This window comes from Myotis nattereri (assembly GCF_964212035.1).
Source record: "Myotis nattereri genome assembly, chromosome: 4".
Taxonomy (NCBI): Eukaryota; Metazoa; Chordata; class Mammalia; order Chiroptera; family Vespertilionidae; genus Myotis; species Myotis nattereri.
The window spans coordinates 108,372,124-108,393,560 of NC_138079.1; the positions used below are offsets into that span (position 1 = coordinate 108,372,124).

Below are 21,437 nucleotides of genomic sequence, written 5' to 3' on the forward strand. Positions count from 1 at the left end.
CCGAGCCCTGCCCTCAGCCTCCTGGGTCTGGTCAGGGAATTGAATGGATGCCCCTCCCCTGGGACTGCCCTGTAGGCCACTCTCAACCCTCATTCCCTTTCGCTTCGACCACATCCCACTTGCCAGGACCACAATTATCTCTCCCCTCCGGACCCTCCCAGGATCCAGACCCCCCCCCACCTGGAAAAGCCCACCTAGAGTCCTTTACAGCCTCTGGCCACCATCCCTGGGGCTGGCGCCATTTGGGGGCTCAGCCCACCTGTCTCCAGGTGCCCTAGTCAATTTATAATTCTTACCACTTTTGTCCTGGTGCGTTCCTCCTCAGCGACCCTAACAGGCACCACCCAGCTCCACTCACCCCTCTCCCACGGGCCCGCCTCCATTCTGGGGACAGGCGGGCTTGGGACAGCCGGGGTGGGGTGGGGGACAGATGCTGGCGGGGGAGGCAGTGGACAGAGGAACGTCCCAGGAGAGCAGTCAGTGCCGCCCGGAGCCTCTGCGGCCGGGACAGTGACCGTCTTTGTTCAGCCCCGTCCTGTGCTCTCCAGACCGAGGCGGTGCAAAGACAGGCGTCTGGAGTCGGAGCAGCTGTCAGGAGTGGCCAGGCCACGGCCGGGGCCTGTGTGGCCCACGACACCAGGACAGGCGGGGACAGAGGAAGGTTTTTGCGGAGCACTCAGGGCATTCAAGACTGAAAAATAGCCCTTGTAAAACACGAGACTTTAACAGGCTCTGATCTCCCACTGTGGTAGGATAATCTGAAGATGTGGCCACTGCAGGCCCCCGTGGCACAGGCAGCCACGCCGGAGCAGAGTCATGGCCATAGCCCTGAGCCTGGGCCTGGGCCTGGGCCTGGGCTGCAGCAGGGCAGAGGGGCTCAGGAGGCTGGTGGCACACACACGCGCAGGTTCTGTCCAGTGCTCACCCACCTTTCCAGTCACCCTCGAAGACAGACCCTGTCATTATCTCCAGTTCACTGATGAGAAAACTCGCCCACAGGCTGCAAGCCAGTAAGCAGCAGAGCCAGGATTTGAACCCAGAGATGTGTCCACCAGATGAGGGCGGCTGGTTGCACAAAGACCTGGCAATTAAATAGACACCAGATGAGTGGGGGCCTGCAGGGGAGTGGCCTGCCCGGGTAGGGGAGGGAGAATGGGTCGCACAGATGGACAGAAGCGGGACAGACAGACGGCCTGACACTGCGATCTGCCTCCAGAGGCACAATCCCAGGAAGGCCGAAGGGTGCGTCAGCAGCCTGGCTCTGGTCCTGAGTCCTTGGGGCCTCAGGGGCGATGAACGTGTCCCAGGGCCCTGCTGCCCACACGGGAGGCCAGCAGGTGAGTGAGGCAGGCAGCGGGGCTGTGGCCGACTGGGGTGCACGTGTCCCAGCTGAAGGGGACAGCCATTACTCAGCTTCAAATGGGGGAGCACAGGGCCAACAGGGCCAGCGACTGTGATTGTTCTAGAAAAATGGAAAGTCCAGCAATCTGTGCAACGTCTCATGATTAATAACCTGAGGACCGGATACGGGCACTGGCACTGGCCGGTTACCTCCGCCGGCTTCTTGATCCCCGGCCCTGGTCCCCTCTTGGTGCTGTAAATAGGAGAAAACGATGGGGCCATCTTGGGGGACTTTTGGGAAGTTTCTCAAAAGTTAACACGTCCCTACCCGGTGGCCCAGCAGTCCCACTCTCAGGTGTTTCACAAGAGAAATTGAAACGGAATTTTTGGACTGGAACCCGGACTCTTTGTCTGTGGGAATCGAAGAATGAACCCACGGACAGAAGGTGGTCTAGCAAAGGTGGAGATTCACTGAGGAACAAGGACAGGCTCCCACGTGAGGAGAGGGAACGGGTCCCACAGAACGGACTCCCAGGTGGGGAGGGGGAAAGGGTCCCCCTGAGTTCCTTCTCCCCAGGGCGTATAAGGGCTGCGGATCCGGGTGCCTTGATGTCCCCTCTGATTGGTCACTAGTCCCTTAGTCTGGTTACTATAGTAACTCCTGAGCTCAAACGTCCCAGGTGAGGTCCTCCCCGCCCCCCCCCCCCCCCCCCCCACTGTTCTTTTCTTTCTCGCTTTCTTCCTTGTTCTTTATTTTGTAAATATAGACCTTGTGGGCTACTCCCAGCTCCCCTGTCGTATGTAAATCCAACTGTTGCTGCTCCCTGCACCTGGCTTCCTTGTGTTGTGGAGTTGTGCCTCCTCCATGGACCCCATTCCAAACTTCCCCTGCGCCCGCCGACGCCCCTAAAGCGCCCGCTTCAGAAGGAAGCGTGTTCCCGAAGGCGGTGCCGGGTGCCCCGGCAGCCTTCTCTCCCCGCCCCACCGCGCAGAGCAGCCGCTCGGCCTGGCGGTTACCAGGGTTCTTAAGGGAACTTACGGGCACTCGCACAGGCTGCCCCGCCGCCGCGCAGGGCCACACGGCTCCGTGGGGCAGGCGGAGGTCCTGGGGCGCTGGCTGGCCCCAGGCTCGGGAAGACTCGGGCGTGCCTGACACGGGGCACGGGAGAGCCGCTGCTTTAGGGGAGCCCGGGTGAGGCTGAGGCCATGGGGGCCGCGGACGGGCTGGTGCCTGCAGAGCCGACCACGTGGTTCCGGGCGCAGTCCCGCCTCCAGCGACCGGAGGGGAAGGGGCTGGAGGCTGAGTCCGTGCCCAGGGCCAGTGACCAGCGAAGCCCCCGAAAACCCAAGAACGACGGCTTCTGAGGGCGTCCGGAGGGTGGACACGTGGGGACTGGGACCCCCGGAGGCATGGGCCGGCCCTCCCCGCGCCTGCGCGTCCCTCCAGCGGGTGCCGAGTCACCCCCTTTCCTGATGAGCGGGGTCCCCGGGCCGGGAGCCGCTGTGCGCTCCGGCGGGGCTGCGCGGCGGTTCTGCCGAGTCCCCCGGGATCGGGAGCGCTGCCCGCCCCCTGCAGGCGGGGCCGGTGGTGGCAGCGACGGCTGAGGCTTTCCCCCGGGCGGCGGGCCGCGGTGCCGGTCACGGTGAGGCCTGGGCAGCTGCCCCTGGGCTCCGGCCCCGCAGCGCCCACCTCGCAGGGACGCGGGGCCCGGCGCCTGCTGCGCGTCCGGACACCGCGGGGCTCCAGGCTCGTTCTCAGCTGCTCGGCTTCGGCGGGAAACCGTGCTCCGCCGCCGCCTTTTCGCATTTGTTTGTTTCCTGCTCCCAGAGCAGCGGCGCTCACACACCGGCGGCCCCTCCCCGAAGCGGCCTCAGGCAGAGGGGGAACGAGGGGGCCGCCCTCACGCCGCCTATCCGCTCCCAGCTGTGGGTCCCCCTCCAGCTGTGGATCCCCCTCCCAGCTGAGGATCCCCCTCCCAGCTGAGGATCCCCCTCCCAGCGGTGGATCCCCCCTCCCAGCGGTGGATCCCCCTCCCAGCGGTGGATCCCCCCTCCCAGCTGAGGATCCCCCTCCCAGCTGAGGATCCCCCTCCCAGCTGTGGATCCCCCCTCCCAGCGGTGGATCCCCCTCCCAGCGGTGGATCCCCCCTCCCAGCTGAGGATCCCCCTCCAGCTGTGGATCCCCCTCCCAGCTGAGGATCCCCCTCCCAGCTGTGGTTCCCCCTCCCAGCTGTGGATCCCCCCTCCCAGCGGTGGATCCCCCCTCCCAGCGGTGGATCCCCCCTCCCAGCGGTGGATCCCCCTCCCAGCGGTGGATCCCCCTCCCCAGCTGTGGATCCTCTCCCAGCTTTGGGTCCCTCTCCCAGCTGTGGATCCCCCTCCCAGCTGTGGGTCCCTCTCCCAGCTGTGGGTCCCCCTCCCAGCTGTGGGTCCCCCCTCCCAGCGGTGGATCCCCCCTCCCAGCGGTGGATCCCTCTCCCAGCTGTGGATCCCCATCCCAGCTGTGGGTCCCCATCCCAGCTGTGGGTCCCGCTCCCAACTGTGGATCCCCATCCCAGCTGTGGGTTCCCCTCCCAGCGGTGGATCCCTCTCCCAGCTGTGGATCCCCCCTCCCAGCTGTGGAACCCCTCCCAGCTGTGGAACCCCCCTCCCAGCTGTGGATTCCCCTCCCAGCCGTGGATCCCCCTCCCAGCTGTGGGTCTCCCTCCCAGCTGTGGAACCCCCCTCCCAGCCGTGGATTCCCCTCCCAGCCGTGGATCCCCCTCCCAGCTGTGGATCCCCCTCCCAGCTGTGGATCCCGCTCCCAGCTGTGGATCCCTCTCCCAGCTGTGGATCTCCCTCCCAGCTGTGGATCCCTCTCCCAGCCGTGGATCCCCCTCCAGCTGTGGATCCCCCTCCCAGCTGTGGATCCCTCTCCCAGCTGTGGGTCCCTCTCCCAGCTGTGGATCCCTCTCCCAGCTGTGGATCCCCATCCCAGCTGTGGATCCCTCTCCCAGCTGTGGATCCCCCTCCCAGCTGTGGATCCCCCTCCCAGCTGTGGGTCTCCCTCCCAGCTGTGGATCCCCCTCCCAGCTGTGGATCCCTCTCCCAGCCGTGGATCCCTCTCCCAGCTGTGGATCCCTCTCCCAGCTGTGGATCTCCCTCCCAGCTGTGGATCCCCCTCCCAGCTGTGGGTCCCGCTCCCAGCTGTGGGTCCCCCTCCCAGCTGTGGGTGCCCGTGCATGAATCCAGATGTTCTCATCTGAAAGAGGGGACGTGGGGACTGTGGTGCCCAGGTGTTTCATCAGGGAGACCCAATGAGACATCATTCTTCCTAATCCTGAGATGTTATTTTAATCGTTTCTCTCTTTCATGAATGTCCAGTGCAGATTTCCAGACTGCGTGGCACGGAAGGGCCAGAGCTGAGGCAGAAGTTGAGAGCCGGACACCGAAGAGGTTTGCAAATACACAAGAGATGTCACTCTTCGCACTAAATCTTTTAGGCAAATAGGTTGTTTTCATAAAAATGTTTATTTAACTGCAGTGGGTTCTTTTATTTTTTATTTTTTTATTTTTTTTTAAATTTATTGCTTAAAGTATTACAAGGGGTATTACATATGTGTCCATTTTATCCCCCCGCCCTAGACAGTCCCCTAGCCTCCCCTATTCCCCAGTGTCTTATGTCCATTGGTTATGCTTATATGCATGCATACAAGTCCTTTAGTTGATCTCTTACCCCCCTACCTCCTGCCCCCCAACCCTCCCCGGCCTTCCCGCTGCAGTTTGACAATCTGTTTGAGGCAGCTCTGCCTCTGTATCTATTATTGTTCAAAAGTTTATAATGGTCTCTATTATCCATGAATGAGTGAGATCATGTGGTATTTTTCCTTCATTGACTGGCTTATTTCACTTAGCATAATGCTCTCCAGTTCCATCCATGCCATTGCAAATGGTAAGAGTTCTTTCCTTTTTACAGCAGCATAGTATTCCATCGTGTAGATGTACCACAGTTTTCTAATCCATTCATCTACTGATGGGCACTTAGGCTGTTTCCAGATCTTAGCTATGGTGAATTGTGCTGCTATGAACATAGGGGTGCATATATCCTTTCTGATTGGTGTTTCTGGTTTCTTGGGATATATTCCTAGAAGTGGGATCACAGGGTCAAATGGGAGTTCCATTTGTAGTTTTCTGAGGAAACTCCATACTGTCTTCCATAGTGGCTGCACCAGTCTGCATTCCCACCAGCAGTGCACGAGTGTTCCTTTTTCTCCACATCCTCTCCAGCACTTGTCGTTTGTTGATTTGTTGATGATAGCCAGTCTGACAGGTGTGAGATGGTACCTCATTGTTGTTTTGATTTGCATCTCTCAGATCATTAGTGACTTTGAGCATGTTTTCATATGTCTCTTGGCTTTCTGAATGTCCTCTTTTGAAAGGTGTCTATTTAGGTCCTTTGCCCATTTTTTGATTGGATTGTTTATCTTCCTTTTGTTGAGTTGTATGAGTTCCCTATAAATTTTGGAGATTAGGCCCTTATCAGATATGACATTGGCAAATATGTTTTCCCACACAGTGGGTTTTCTTGTTGTTTTGTTGATGGTTTCTTTTGCTGTGCAGAAGCTTTTTATTTTGATGTAGTCCCATTTGTTCATTTTCTCTTTAGTTTCAAGTGCCCTAGGAGCTGTATCAGTGAAGAAATTGCTTCGGCATATGTCTGAGATTTTGTTGCCTTTGGATTCTTCTAGAATTTTTATGGTTTCCTGTCGTACATTTAAGTCCTTTATCCATTTTGAGTTTATTTTTGTGTATGGTGTAAGTTGGTGGTCTAGTTTCATTTTCTTGCATATATCTGTCCAATTTTCCCAACACCATTTATTGAAGAGACTATCTTGGCTCCATTGTTTGTTCTTGCCTCCTTTGTCAAATATTAATTGAGCATATTGGTTCGGGCCGCAGTGGGTTCTTTTAAAAGGAAGGAATAAACATGGTTAGCTGTTTCTTCACTTCAGTGTCATGTGGTAAAGGCCTGTAGCGGAGCCTTCCCGTGGCCGGAGACCACGCAGCTGCTCGGTGGCAGGCCCGGGTAGCAGGTGTGCGGGGCGGCCCTGGGACACCTCGGCGGTGGGAGGCGCCGCGACTGCCTGGTGGGCCCTGCTCAGTGCAGAGGGCTCAACCGGGAACAAGGACTCCCTGTCAACCCATCGCTACACCGGTGGTTCTCAGCCTTCCTGATGCCGCGACCCTTTCATACAGTTCCTCATGTTGTGGTGACCCCCAACCATAAAATTATTTTTGTTGCTACTTCATAACTGTAATGTTGCTACTGTTATGAATCGTCATGTAAATGTCTGATATGCAGGATGTATTTTCATCGTTATAGACTGAACATAATTAAAGCATAGTGATTAATCACAAAACAATATGTAATTATATCTGTGTTTTCCGATGGTCTTAGGCGACCCCTGTGAAAGGGTCGTTTGACCCCCAAAGGGGTCGCGACCCACAGGTTGAGAACCGCTGCTCTAGAGGGAGCAGGTCGGGGAGCCATCCTCAGGGCGCCGCCACCAGTGCCGCCTGGGCTCCGGGAGGCCTGGACCGGGCCCCAGCGCAGGGCCGGCGGCCTTCAGGGTCCAGTTCGATCCTGGCCGGACCAAGCTGGCAGCTTTGGCAAGTGACTGCACCTCCCTGTGCCTCAGCCTCCCCACCTGTCAAATAGTCAGGGCTGTAAAGATTCAGTGACAGGGTGCCCAGAGGGGGGGCTGTTTGTCCGGAGCCAAGGGATGTGGTCCAAGCAGCGGCTGCCTCTCCTGCATGGGGTGAGGGGTGGGGGGTGGGGGGGCTCCAGGCTGTGCTTCCTCCAGGCCCCACCCAAGGCGGCTCGCCCGAGTGCCAGTGCGAGGCACAGCCGCTCATTCCGTCATTGTGGGGAGCAGCTCCCCTCCCTTCGTGGCTTTCGGGCGGGTATTCGTGAGATCTACAGGAGTCAGGTTAACAGGAGAAAATAACCAATTTCCGTTACGCACACACGCCTGGGGAGCCCACCTGCACCAGAGGTTCAGCGACAGAAAGGGACCGAGGCGTGGGGAGGGGCCAGGCCCACATGTAGATTCTGTCAGAGGAAACGTGTCTCCACGGCCTTCAGCTCAGAATAGCCCACAGGCCCGGTGGCACGTGCTGGGCAGACTTGTTTCAGCCCCCAGGCCCGCCTCGGAGCCGCCTGAGGGGAACCTTCTGGAAGCTGGGCTGCTCGGTTTCGAAGGCCTGGCTCGCAGCATCTTCCGGCGCCAGCGCCAGGGACAGTCTGAGATGCTCCTGGCCTGTAGCCAAGGGTCTCTGGGGCCTCCCGCCGCCTAAGGGACGCCTCACATCTGCGCTGTGCCTGTTGGGGTCCCCTCCCAGGCCCCCGTCAGCGCGGCTGTGGGAGAGGGCAGTGTCCTCAGCGCTCCAGCCAAAATGGGGGGAGGGCCTGGGAACAGTGAGTTTGGAGGCTCAGCCAGAGAGTGGGGGGGCCTGGGAGAATTCAGGATCCGTCCAGTTTTCAGGCAGAAACAAAACAGAAAAGACAGCGAACAGTGAACACTCCCAGAATCCAGTACCCGCAGAGGTATTCTACTGACATAGAGTTTCCTCTGTGAGATCACCCTCATTTTATCAAAGATAGCCAAATTAAGACCAATTCATTTGCAAAATAAATCAAGTTTCAATAAGTTTGGCCTGATTATTGGTGTAAGTCCAGCAAGAATAATAATTAAAACACAGAGACTCTTTTATTTTATTTTTAAAATATTTTTATTGATTTGAGAGAGGAAGGGAGAGGGATAGAAACATCAATGATGAGAGAGAATCATTGATCTGCTGCCTCCTACACTCCCGTCCCCCACCCCCCACTGGGGATTGAGCCCAAAACCCACAACTCAGGCATGTGCCCTTTCCAGGAATCAAACTCTGACCTCCTGGTTCATAGGTCGACGCTCAACCACTGAGCCATGCTGGCTGGGCAAACCAATTAATTTTAATTTACTAAATATCTCATATTTGTAACACAGATAGACACACACAGAGACACAGAGACCTTTTAGCCACGAGACAGGTACAATAATGCAACATTCACCAGCTTGTGAAAGAACCAGTTGGATCCAAGCTGAGGTTCTGGCAGATGGGACAAGTGAAAGCTATTTATTAATATTTATGGAGAAGACATTCTCATGGAAGCTATGGCTAGGTCTGGGACCAGAGTGCTTCTATGTCAGCTTGCACTTTTGAACCCTGCCTCCCCTCTCTGCCGTCTTAGGAACAGAGGGTGGTAAAGGCAGGCAGGCTTTGAATGGCCTCCAAATGGCCTTTGGCAGAAAAAGATGCCCTCCCCACTGGGCCATCCTGTTTTCTCTATTTTGCCCTTATGAATATTTTAAGAACAGGCCTTTCATCCTGGTCATTTTATTCGGAAGCCCTTGCTTTCTAATTGCACTTTTAAACGATCTAATCCAGCGGTTCTCAACCTGTGAGTCGTGAACAATGAAAATACATCCTGCACATCAGATATTTACATTACGATTCATAACAGTAGCAAAATCACAGTTATGAAGTAGCAACGAAAATAATTTTATGGTTGGGGGTCACCACAACATGAGGAACTGTATGAAAGGGTCACGGCATTAGGAAGGTTGAGAACCACAATTATTGGCACATTCCTCACAATTGCCATGGAATCTTAGGTTGTGGTTTCCCCGAGAGCTGGCCACTGTCTGGTTGGACCACAGCCAAAATGGAGTTTGTCCTGGCCGTCCGTATCTTGGAACTTCCTACCTCACCAAGCTGTGGTCTTGGGACATAAAATGTTTACGTTGTCTTTAAGTAAGCTTTTGCCACTCTTTTTCTTTCATTTATCTTAAGTTCAGGACAATTGTATTTCGCATGACCTGGTTTTTTTATTTTTTACTAGACGCCCAGTGCACAAATTTGTGCATGAGTAGGAGGTGGGCTGGCGGGGGGGAGGGGCCATGGGTGGTTGGCCAGTCGGCCCGCCCCCCGATTGGGGTGTTGGGAGCCAATTGGGGGCAGGTGGCTGGGGGTGGGGGGCAAATAGGGGCCTGGATCAGGCTGGTTGGCTGCCGGGTACGTGTAATAGCCACCAGTTGTTCTGGTTGTTCTGCTGTTCTGGTCTCTGTGCTTTTAAATATATAGATTTTTAAAAACTATCTGCAAATGTCTCTTCTCACTGGCTAGGATGTGATGGTGGGAGGGAGCTCTCTTGGCCCATGCAGATGAAAGAGACATTTCAAAGATGGAAGGAGCCTGGAACCAGCCCTGCAGCCTTACAGCGACGGCTCAGGGATAGCCCGCAGCGGCGTCTCTGGCCAGCTGGTGAACCCCATTCTCAATAATTAGCCCACCAAGCAGCATCAGCCGACCCAGGCCCGCAAAGCCTGGCTCTGCATTCTAACGAGATCCCCAGGAGGCTGATCCATGCACCCTGGAGTTTGAGAAGAACTGCTCTGACACAGTAGGGAAGGGTTTTGGTTGTTCTCAGTCTGCGATGGCAAGCAAGGTTGCAGTGAATATGCTCGATGTACTTACTCTCTGGGATAGAGCTCCGAGGTCAGATCCTGGACAGGGATTGCTGGTCCCTGGAAGAGGGACCTTTACCAAAGTTTTTTGTCACAATATTTGTATTGATTTTAGAGAGAGAGGAAGGGGAAGGGAGAGAGTAAAGCATCGATCAGTTGCCTCCTGCACACCCCCACCTGGGATCGAGCCCCCAACCCAGACATGTGCCCTGACCAGGAATCAAACTAGCAACTTTTTGGTGCATGGGACGACAGCCAGCTTGATTTGTCTGACTTGATTTGTTTGGCTATTTTCTATTTTGTTTTTTAAGATTTAATTACAGTGTTGTGGGAAAGCCTGCTACACTCCCTCCTAGATGACTTGATTTCTCAAAGCTTCTTCCAGAAAAAGGAAGTCACTGTGCGCCCCCTGGTGGCTGCTTTCTCCACTGACTAGCAGTGGTTCTAAAGGAATTTGCAGCCCCAAACCCATCCAGGGCTAGCTCAACCCACAGCAAATGAGGGTTCCACTCCCACCCAGAGTTTGGAGGCCACTTCCCATCACAATTGAGCAGAACTGATGCAACCAAGGGCTGTTTCCAAGATTACTTTAACATTTTAGTGCAAGACTGAGCAAAGGGAGTTTTTTTGTTTGTTTTGAAAAAAGTCTATATGGAATGATTGATGCACAAAAAACCATGCATATTAAAAATGCCCCTGGATGAGTTTTGACACGACCTCGGAAACCACTGGTGTAGGTGACACCCACCACTTCCCAAAGTTTCCGAGCTCCCCCTGTCCCTAGACAACCACTGATTCCATTCATTTTCTTTCACTGCAGATTAACTCACATGTCCCAGAATCCTATATAATAAAAGGCTAATATGCAAATTGACTGAATGGCGGAACGACTGGTTGCTATGACGCACACTGACCACCAGGGGGCAGATGCTCAATGCAGGAGCTGCTCCCTGGTGTTCAGTGTGTTCCCACGGGGGGAGCAGGCCTAAGCCATCAGTTGGACATCCCCCGAGGGCTCCCGAACTGCGAGAGGGCACAGGCCAGGCTGAGGGACCACACCCTCCCCCCCAGTACATGAATTTTGTGCACTGGGCTTCTAGTTTTATATAAATGGCATTATGTGATATGCACTCTTTTTTGTCTGGCTTTTTATCTTTTGCTCAGCATAATTATTTTGAGATTCATCCATACTGTTATGCTTATCAATAGCTCCATTGTACGGATATAGCACAATCTGTTTATTCATTAATCTGCTGACAGGTTGGGGTGACTGCAATAAAGTCCTTTCCCGTGAATAAATACTTAGGCGGGAAATGGCTTGTGACGTGATCGGCACACGGTGCAGAGTTAACTATTTAACTGGCTTCCAGCCTGGCGGTGCCATTTGCACTCCCGGCAGCAGGGACCAGGGCTCTGCTGGCTTGGGCTCCTGCCCTATCTTGGGCCCCTGCCCTTTCTTGGGCCCCGGGTCTGAATCACAGGGGGGCTCGGACCGTGTGGCTTTCTTCGCGGGCCCTGGGGCTTTGGGTCAGCCATGAACTTCTGACCGCCTGTTACTGATCGGATTTGTTGCTTGGCATTGGGCACTCTGGTCCGAGCCTCCTGCTGTGGCCCCGTGACTGCCTGTGAGCGTCCCACATGGGGCCCGGCCCGTGCACACGCTCGCTGGCCGCATTGGCCACTGGCCACGGCGCTGCCTCTGTGGAGTGGGGGCCCCCTCTCCCCCCCAGCCGGCCCCCCCCCCCCCCAGGCTGGTCTCTCACTCCTCTGTTGTGGTGGTGGCCCAGTGAGGAAGCCACCCTCACTGTTCTCCCTGCGTCTCACACAACATCCAGGGGGGACGGGACCACTGCCACTGCCACTCCCACCCCCACCCCCGCGGGGAGGCAGACCGGGAAGGACCTCAGCGGGTTTGCAGACACTGACCGCAGCCTCCGGCCTCCGCGCTGCTTGGCTTTTAGAACCGTAGATGGGGATGCTGGACGCCGGGGGCGTCTCTGGCGGAAAGCTGCGGTCCCTGAGGGGCTGGCGGCGGGGCGACCTGCAGGCCGAGGGCGCAGCCTGCTCGGAGGGTGTGCTCGGATCCTCGGCGTGAGGGAGGCTGTGAACGGGCCGCGGAGCTGAGGCTGCCTGTGCGCCGAGGCCGCTAGCAGCTTCCCGGCCTCTGCACGCGAGGTTCCAGGAGCAGCTCCCTTCCCCCCTTGTAACAGCCAAAAGAGCAGCTCCAGGCACGGGCGGGACCAGGTGCCCCTGGTGGAGGGAGACTATTTGGGGAGGTGGGGCTCGGAGGCAGAGGAGTGAGGAAGGGCAGCCGCCCGGGTCCAGGGCTCGGCTCCTCCCGCTGCGGGAAGGCCTCAGGCAGCCGGCAGGGCTCTAAGCTGAGCTGTAGGCATGCGGGTCACCGGCAGTGCCTCTGTGGTGGCAGGAGCTCGGGTGCTTCCCTGAAGCCGCCAGGCGACCCTGGCAGGCGCACTGCCCCCACCTCTGCCCCCTCACTGGCTCCGGGCTTGCGGGGCAGACACCTGGGCCTGCGGTCTCCAGGCTGCGCTGCTCCTCCTCAGGGGGCACCTGGCTCCCCAGCTGCTCGGGTGGTCGTGGGGGGCAGTGGAGACAGGAGCCGAGGCCAGAGGGTGCTTCTGTGGGATGCTGAGCCGAGCCTCACAGCAGGACCCATTTCGGAGGCGACCCCCACCCCTGCATGCACCTCGAGTCTCTGGAGGAGCCATTCTAAAGTGTGGGTCCTGGCCCCAGGAGTGGGGGGACCTGACAGGCTTTTCAGTTCAAGAAGGGACACTGAGTCACAAGCAAAGACGGCTTTTCCCTGCAGCAGTCGGGTGTCTGGCACCTCCCCCTCCCCCCACCGTCTCCCCTCCCCCCTGCGCTGGCACCTCCCCCTCCCCCGTCTCCCCTCCCCTCTGCGCTGGCACCTTCCCCTCCCCTCCCACTCTGACAGACACCTCCACCGGGAATGGAACGCATTTGGGTTCTGGTTCTGGTATATAGTTCCCTTTAGTTCATGGCAAACAGCACTGATTTTCTGTACACCCTCAACTTGGTCAATAAACTAAGCTGACTTTAAAAACCATGAAATCAATGAAAAGCCAGGGGGTTCAGTGATGCTGCCGCGGGGCCTGTGAGTTGGCATCAGGCCCTGGACTGTTTAGGTCCTGTCATCACTTGAAGCCGGCCCGCTCGGGGATGGACTGTGGACACAGCTGCCCAAAGCTGAGTCCTCTCCCCCGGCAGGTCAGGGGTCTCCTTACCAGCAGTCCGCCAGCCAGGACAGGGCCGTGGATCTGAGCCGTGCGCGAGCAGAGGCCACTGGAGTTCTCTGCTCCTCGGGACGTGAGCGTCCACACAGCTGGCCCTGTGCTGCCCCCGCTTTCTGAAGAGTTTCACTGGCTACTTCAAACATTAGTTCTGGATGAAAACAGATGTGAGAGAGCAGAATGCAACATGCTCAGCTGTAAATGCAAAGCTTAAAGTTCTGGCCCAGATCCCCCGGGAGGCTCACCCGCAGTCCCGAGCCTTGGGGGCCACACAATTTGAGAAACACTGCTCTCCAGTAGTTCCCAGTCCGGCCGGCTGGGGCACCCAGCTGTGAGGCGGGAACTGTGGGCGCACCTGGTGTGTAAGCCTCGCACCAGGACTGTCCCTTCCCTCTCGCTTCCCCAGTGCCTGCTGGGAGGTCCCCGGGGCCTGGTCTCAGGGGCTCTCAGGTCCATCGGGTTGCAGTCTGGCCCTCATCCAGCGAGCCCGCCGCTCACATCTGAAAATGAAGGCCCCACAGGGCAAGACCTAAACCTTGGCGAAATGGGTAACAGGCATGTGCCAATGGTGGAGCATAATCCGGACCTACAGCCAGCTGCTCGATAAAACCGCAGTTTGTACTCCTGTCTGGATCGAAATCTGTCCTGCTGTCAAGAACTTCACCTCCACCTTCCCTGGCTCACACACATCTTTGGTCCACAAGTGTCAACAGGCAATAGTTTATTTCCTTCCCCTATTAGCAACTACCGTGCGTCTGACCAGTGTGCACACATGTGAGCAGGAGCTTCCTTGTCACCTGGCACAGGACCTGGAGGTCCTGCTGGGACGGGAAGACACTTGCGGCAACGGGAGCAGCAAGGGGCGGAGGCACCTGGGGGGGCGGGAACAGTGGGAACGTCTGGGAGGGTGAGGCAGGGTCAGAGCCCCGCATGAGCCCCAGCACAGCAGCAGGAGCACCTCGGGCGGCGGGAGCACGGGAGCCCCCTTCGGAAATGGCTGGCCGTGCTCTGGCGTAGATGTGGACGGGCAGCTGGGCTCCTGCGGGCGGTCAGTGACCCGCACCAGGACCCCGGGAATGTCGGACTCCCAGCGGGATGAAGGGGCAGGTGGGAGAGATGAAAGGGGGCTTTGGTGAAGCGCAGTGTCTTAGGGAGCAGCGCTGTAGTATTGAAGGACCAAGCAAAAAGCAACCACTTGCTAATTTTTTTAATCAAACACTTTATTTCCACATAACAAGCGCAAAAAACTCCCAAACACTTGAACAATACAATTAACGCAGTTATGAAGTCAATTATATACTACTCAAAGCCCCAAAGGTCAATTAGCGTGACGTCCCAAACATTTCCAGACGTGGTTTTTCAAAGCTACCTTTGGTTTTTGGAAAAACCAGTGTGGAAGTCAATACACATCGAATGCACGGAACACGGCTTACGCCTGGCAAGTGGCCGCAGTGAAGCCTGGCGCTGCGAGCACAGGCCGCCGGAGCCCGCTGGAGCGGGAGGGGCCCGTCCGGCGGCTCCTGCTCGGTAACAGAGGTCTGAGCTTAACACCAGACACTGCCGGGCAGTGAGCCTCTTGCTCCGCGTGTCTGCTGGGCCTGCGCTGGCACGGACGGCAGGGAGGATGAGCCGCAGGAGCGCTGGGCAGCAGGTCCCACAGGCGCGGAGGCGGGCGGGAGCCAGCCACTGCCGCCCATTGTTCTCACATTATTTCAGGGTGAGACTGTGGATAAGTTCAGTTAAAATGTTCCAATATTTGCTTATATTTTTAATCGGTTGCTCTATGAGAGCCCTCATACATAGCAACTTGAAAACTTTCATTATAAAAAGGAGCGTACAAATAAATTCACAAAAAAGAGACAATTGATGTTGAGCAGCCAAAAAGTCATGGTTTATTATATCTGAAGAAATTTCATAATTAAACACAACCAAACTGTACATTTTACAATCACATTCTATTTGTAAACAGTTAAAAGCCACTGACTTCTTTTGCATCATAGGACACAAACAGTTAGAATCAAGGCAATGAAATGATGGCAAATTCTGTGTGTTAAAATTTTTACCCTTGTTTAGTCTCTCCTTTGACTAAGCAAGCATTATAATACCATTTGTGGGCAAAAAAGGGGGGAGGAGATAAAGAAACTGTAAAAATGGTGTAACTCGTTAGTTTGCAACAACATTTAAAATTTCCTTTCTACAATGAACGACGCTGTAAGCCCAACACCGTGCTTACAGGATGCATAGTTACTGATTTCGGCTTTAAGGTACAACATTAGACATAACACAGTCACGACAGCAGAAACAGAGCCACTTGATGGAATTACAAAAATGATTCCCTACTGATCATTAGCAAACCATCATCACACTAATAAAAAGACAGCATCTGAAGCAGAACGTCAAACTCCAGCTTGAAGCGTTTTTTTGTTTTTTCTTTTTTTTTTTTGGCAGAGAAAATTCTTTAACAGAGCAATACATAGTATCAGTGCTAAAACTTGGGGGTTTCCTTTTTTCCTATAAGAAACTACAAGGTTTTGTTTTTGTTTGACTGGGGACCCGGTTTTCCTGAGAACCATGCTCTTTGATTTAGGACAGGAATAGAAAACAAGAACATGGCCAAATGCTGCTCCTTTTCCCAGAGATAGAAAGCATCTTTTAAATCCTCCTCTTTTTTTTTTGTCTTTTAAATTTTTTTTTTTAATGATGGAAGAGTAAACATTTTTTTTTCTCAAAAAACAAACAAAAAAATCTGTAAACAAGAAGGTCAACGTGAGAGCCTTCAAAAGAAAATGGAAAGCCCATTCAAAGTGCAGGGCCCCCCGGTGCAGGCGGGCTGCAAGTCACAGCTGTGGCCACAGTTTTTCAAACTGCAGAGCGAAATTCTTTAGTTTTAGAACATGAAGAAACGGGTGCAACACTTTCATTATCGTCCTAAGTCAGCATCATAACGTGATCTCCAACTCCACGACACACAGTAAGGTAGCGGACGTCAAGGCATAGTGGAGAGCGCACACCTTAAGGACATCCTTGAGTAAACATCACACGGAACAGCTGCCCCCCCATATTGCCGATTAGACGGAGAGAACATCATTCAGTGCAAAGGTAAAAGCTCATACGTTATCAGCCCAAACAATGGTTTTGGAAAAAAAAAATAAGGGTGGGGTGTGGGAATAGGGGGAAAAAAAAAAAAAAAGAACCCAAAGGCTAAACATGATGAATTCGCACAGGTGAGCTCACTACGCGGTCAGCACGCATGGCGCCAGTGGGAGTGTAACGAGAGACACCTTCACATTATAGTATTGGCCTGCATGATTCAAGTATTCAACTGATATGTTTCGGGGAAAACAAAGTGGAAAATGTGCAGAGCAGAGCTGTTCCCACAGGCGCCCGGCTGCAGGCGGCGAGCTCAACGTAGTGCCCCTTTGCTTTGCATCTTGAGGTTGCAGTCACGGTCACGAGTCTGCCTCTACCTGTCACAGGGATTCTCCACCCCCACCGAGGTGGTCAACAGAAAGAAAAGCATTGATGGGGGAGGGGCTGCTCATTCCTCGGGGGTCACTGCTGCTTGGAGGGCCCCACAGGCTTGTGGAATAGTGGGGGGTCCCCCAGAGGGAAGTGCCATGGAGGTCTCCACAGTTAGTCCCCGCCAGCCCAGCACCATTCCAGTGACTGAGATCAGTCCGGCTGGAGAACGGGTGGGAACAGTCGAGGGAGCCCAGCCGGTTCTGGCTGGACCCGAGGGACTGCCAGCCAGGGGAAGGGGTCAGAGACTGACTCTGTGCAAAGAAACGACTGATCTCCTCTTCACTGGCAAACTCAGCGAGAATAGTCGTGTTCCCCAGCACACACCTGGGGGGAGACGGACACGTGAGGACCCAGCCACCGGAGGCTCCCAGGGGTTCAAGGGGGCGGCACCCGCGTGTCTAGGACACACCAGGCACCCAGCACACCCTCCCGCCTCCCTGCAAAACCATCCCACAGGGCCGCAGTGCCGGGGATGTTCTGGGGCCACCAGACCAGCCGACTTACATGTGCAGAGACTTCTGTGCCTTCACTACCTCTTCCTTCGAGCTGTAGCGGACCAAAGCGTTTCCGTGCGGGAGGTTCAGGTGGAATGTTATCAGGGGGCCATGCTGCATGCACAGGGTGCGCAGAGTCGAGCCGTCGATCTAGGAGACGGTGCGAGTGCCCGTTAGCTGCGCCGCGGCGCGAGGACACCAGGGAAGCTGTCCCGGGACGGGACTCTCGTCCTCCCTCTCGCCTGAGATGTGTCACTCCTGGTGCTACTTTCCCCTGGGACTCACTGCTGTGGTGGGGTACGGCGCCCCCTCCCACCTCCACTGGGCCCAGAGCCATACCTCCGTGGCCTCTGGACCCCGGGACATTTCCCAGGTCCCCAATTCCTTAGCCATTGCCCTGCTGTGGCTTCCAGTCTTCTCTCCCCTGCCCTGAGGCAGGACCATCAAGGCCCTGCTCCCTGTGGGAGGACGGGGGGATCTAACATCAGCCTCCAAGGGGGGGTGGCCCAGAAACTAAGAACATGGCCGCACTGAACAGGGCAGGCCAGGGCTCTCCAAGTGCACCAAGCTCCTCTGCTGGCCTGGTCAACTGCCCAGCCCTGGTCCTCGCCCACGTCGCTGCCCGTCTTGGGCTAAGACCAGAGAATCGGCACATTTCCCAAGGCAGAAGGGCTGCACCAGCCCACAGCCCGCAGCCCGCAGCCCTGGGACCTGAAGCCGCCTCCTCTGCCAGCCCTGCCTCCCACTCAGGCCCGGCAGCCTCTCCTCCACATCAGAAGCCTGGAGACCTCCTCTCGCAGGCCCCCGCGCGTCCGCACACTAGTGCCCGTGCCCTTACCTGAGGTGTAAGGTTTTTTAGAACAAGCCAATTTGTTATTCTCCCTGAGCTGCTCTCACCCCAGCTGGACCCTGAACAAGGAAGAAAGAGGACAAGTCAGTTTCCTGAGACTGTGGCCGGAGCGATAACCTAGGATAAGCACATCCCAGTCCCATCATTATCCGTGGGGGTCACGGGGCTCCTGGCTAGTGAGGCACAAAGACGGCCTCCCTTTGGCGTATTTTCATTTATGAAGCTAAATCTATCTCAACAGACTACCACTTGGGGAAGGCCTCTCCAGTGTCCTCTGATGAACTGGCACGAGTGTCCCCCAGGGTGGAGCTCTGAGCAGACAGCCCGTGTTTGTCTGGGTCACCACGGGAGCATGCCACCTGCTTTCTGCTCTCTCCCAGCAGCAGACCTTGAAGATGTGATCAAGTCAGCCCAGTTGACAACTGCTCCCAGGTGCCTCACAGACAGCTCGGGAGGCAGCTCCACCCACTTCTCCCTGCACACGGCTCTTGAAACCTTCTAAGTTCAATAGGGAGCCCTAGTGCGCCCCCAGGTCTGAGCCTTATGCTGCTCCCTCTGCTTTGCTTGGCTTCCTGACTCCACCAAGCCTCCTTAGAGCAGGCTCTCAGGCATCCTCTCACACTATACACCAGCCACTTATAGTAGCTGGCCCCCAGGTGGCTGTGGCCAGAAAGAAAACGTACACACAACACCCATTACATTAATTTGCATTTAGTAGCTTAAAACAGACTCAAGTATTCTTTTCATGTAATCAAAACTTCTCCCAAAGGAAACGCTCTAAGTTTTATTTCAGCCAATCACCTGTCTAAAGATCAGAAATTATTGAGATATTACCATTTTCAGCCTGGAGATGACAAAGTTTGGTACAGGCCAGGGGCAGGGCATAATGAGGTAAGAACCAGCAGACAGCTCGGAGTTCACCCCAGGGCCGTGCAGTGCTTGCTGGTCATGTGCAGGAGAGGAGAGCCCTCTGCCCTTTCCTGAGACAGTCTGCCTTATGCCTGCTGGCTCTGTCTGACTAGCAGCACCCGTTCCTCTCAAATGTCTCTGGTTAGCCCGGCTGGCACGACTCAGTGGTTGAGCACTGACCTATGAACCAGGAGGTCACAGTTCCATTCCTGGCGGGGGCACCTGCCTGGGTTGTGGGCTCCATCCCTAGTGGGAGTTGTGCAGGAGGCAGCTGATCAATGTTTCTATCCCTTTCCCTTCCTCTCTCTCAAAAAAAATAAAAATAAAAAAAAAGATTGAAAAAACAAAAACCCTGCAATACATTTTATGAGCCCTTACATCAAGGCCAGGCTTTCCCGGCCCTGCTGTGGCAGCTTCTGCTCTGTGTGCCACATGTGGTGTGCTCTGAAGGCTGGTCAGGAGTGAGAAGTTCGCACACATTTTAAGAGGAGCAAGTGAGGAATTTCTCAAAGAAAGGAGCCCCATTCCACTCACTCACCACTGTCTGCCAAGTGTTCTTAGGTGAACCGGGTGACATGGAGACCAAGAGCATGCAGTAGGAGCCACACGCTGTTCTAGTTTTAGGCCCCTTGACAGAGGGCACTGCCCCCGTCACACGAGCATGGCCAGTGCTCGGCACCTCATCTTACCTGGGGTATACCTGGCGTCAGAATTTCCCCATCCTCCACCTACACGCAGAGGAGAATTATCCCACGTAGACAAGGGAGGCTTCTGACCAGTGAGCCCCGGAGGCGGGCGGGATGGAGCAGTGATGTTTTTAGGTGGCAAAGGGACCTTCCACAGCTCATGGGCCAGAGAGGTGTTTGTGACTGACCCCGGAGACCACGTCAATTTGGAATCGCTATTTCTGGCTACTCAAAGGGAACAAAAAGTGGGAGGGGGGAGATATTGCTTTTAGAAAAGATCAAATTTAAATAGTAACATCCACTCTCCCGCTGAAACCAAATCAAACAAAGTGAGACTCTATTAAAAACCCCTAAATTTAACCAAACTGCCCAAGAAAACAAGCCAAGAAACCCCAGACCCCGCAGGCAGCCGATCAATGATTCTCTCTCATCATTGATGTTTCTATCTCTCCCTCTTCCATCCTCTCTGAAATCAGTAAAAATATATGAGAGAGAAAGAGAGAGAGAGAGAGAGAGAGAGAGAGAGAGAGAGAAAGCTAGTTTCCTGGCTGAGGCTTCACGGAAGCGGGTGTGCGGTCAACAGACAGCACTGCTCCACCAGAGTGGAGAGCTTGCCGAGAGCGTGACCTCAGCAGAGAGGGGAGAGGGCCCCCGCCCCGCCCCGCCCCGCCCACCTGAAGTGCTTTGTGCTGTACTGCTGAGGGGAACGTTGTAGTTGGAGGCACGAATGGATGACCAGGCACTAGTTGAAGGCAGCGTGGTGTTCAAGGATGAGGATGACCCTATGTGGGGGAAGCGCCCAATTAGTAACTCCCAGAGTAAGCGACATGGTGCCTCAGAATAAGCAAAAGCGCCTAGCACAACCGCCACGTCACAGCCGTCTCGAGAAAGGACAGGCATGCTCAGGCTCACAGGCGCTACCCAAGGCTACACCTTCTTTCTCGCCCTCCAAACAGCATGCTGACAGCTCTCTCACTGGACAGCTTGGCCTGGTCAGTCCTTTCTCCTCCTCCACCGTGCCCCAGATTCAGTCTCTGAAACCTAGCCCATGACCATTTTCTCTAGTTTAGCTCCAGACTGACCATTATCTGATCGCTCTAACAGCTTCTGCTGGGTCTCCCACTCCAAGGCAATTGCTCACCCACCTTGAATAAAGGTTGACTCTTCCACTCAAAACTTTCAGTGGATTCTCTTGATATCAAAACTAACCCTCCCTCCTCCCCCCGACTTTCAGCATCTCCCACAGATCAGAAGCCACCATCTCTGTGAGCACGTCTCCCATGAGCCACCAGGACACGAGGATGCCGTGTGGCTGTCCCTACTCCTTCCCCTGGGAAGGTAGTGGCTCTCCCTACTTCTGCAGAGCTGTCTGCCTAACTGGGCTGGAAGGACGTCTCCTCACCACTGTGATATGGCAAGCACCTGCTCGCCGATGACACGTCTAATGTAAAATGCAGACTGGCATTTTTATTAAAAATTGTTTAAAGGGGCAGATGGCCCTGACTGGTTTGGCTCAGTGGATAGTGTCAGTCTGCGGACTCAAGGGTCCGGGTTCGATTCCAGTCAAGCGCATGTATCTTGGTTGCAGGCACATCCCCAGTGGGAGGGTATGCAGGAGGCAGCTGATCGATGTTTCTCTCTCATCGATGTTTCTAACTCTCTATCCCTCGCCCTTCCTCTCTGTAAAAAATCAATAAAATATATATATATAAAAAAAATATATATATATATTAAAAAAAAAATAAAGGGGCAGATGAAGGATAAATGTTACAAGAACAGAAAATACTCTCATTTCCTTCTCCTTCCTTCCGGTACAC

General features: G+C 55.0%; 2 protein-coding genes across 2 annotated transcripts in view; both read right to left on the minus strand.

Annotated features, from left to right (window-relative positions):
• Nucleotides 1-375, minus strand: part of SLC5A11 (solute carrier family 5 member 11) — a 45,433-nt gene extending 45,058 nt beyond the window's left edge. Inside the window, exon 1 of the mRNA XM_081090386.1 lies at nt 297-375. The gene's annotated coding sequence lies outside the window, so the exon portion shown is untranslated. The remainder of the gene's footprint in view (nt 1-296) is intronic.
• A 14,653-nt stretch (nt 376-15,028) lies between these two features.
• Nucleotides 15,029-21,437, minus strand: part of TNRC6A (trinucleotide repeat containing adaptor 6A) — a 92,696-nt gene continuing 86,287 nt past the window's right edge. Inside the window, exons 21-25 of the mRNA XM_081089362.1 lie at nt 20,295-20,402; nt 19,624-19,845; nt 18,014-18,084; nt 17,186-17,325; nt 15,029-17,005 (exon numbers count right to left, since the gene is read on the minus strand). Coding sequence (XP_080945488.1) covers nt 16,630-17,005; nt 17,186-17,325; nt 18,014-18,084; nt 19,624-19,845; nt 20,295-20,402 — 917 coding nt within the window. The 3' untranslated portion in view covers nt 15,029-16,629. The remainder of the gene's footprint in view (nt 17,006-17,185; nt 17,326-18,013; nt 18,085-19,623; nt 19,846-20,294; nt 20,403-21,437) is intronic.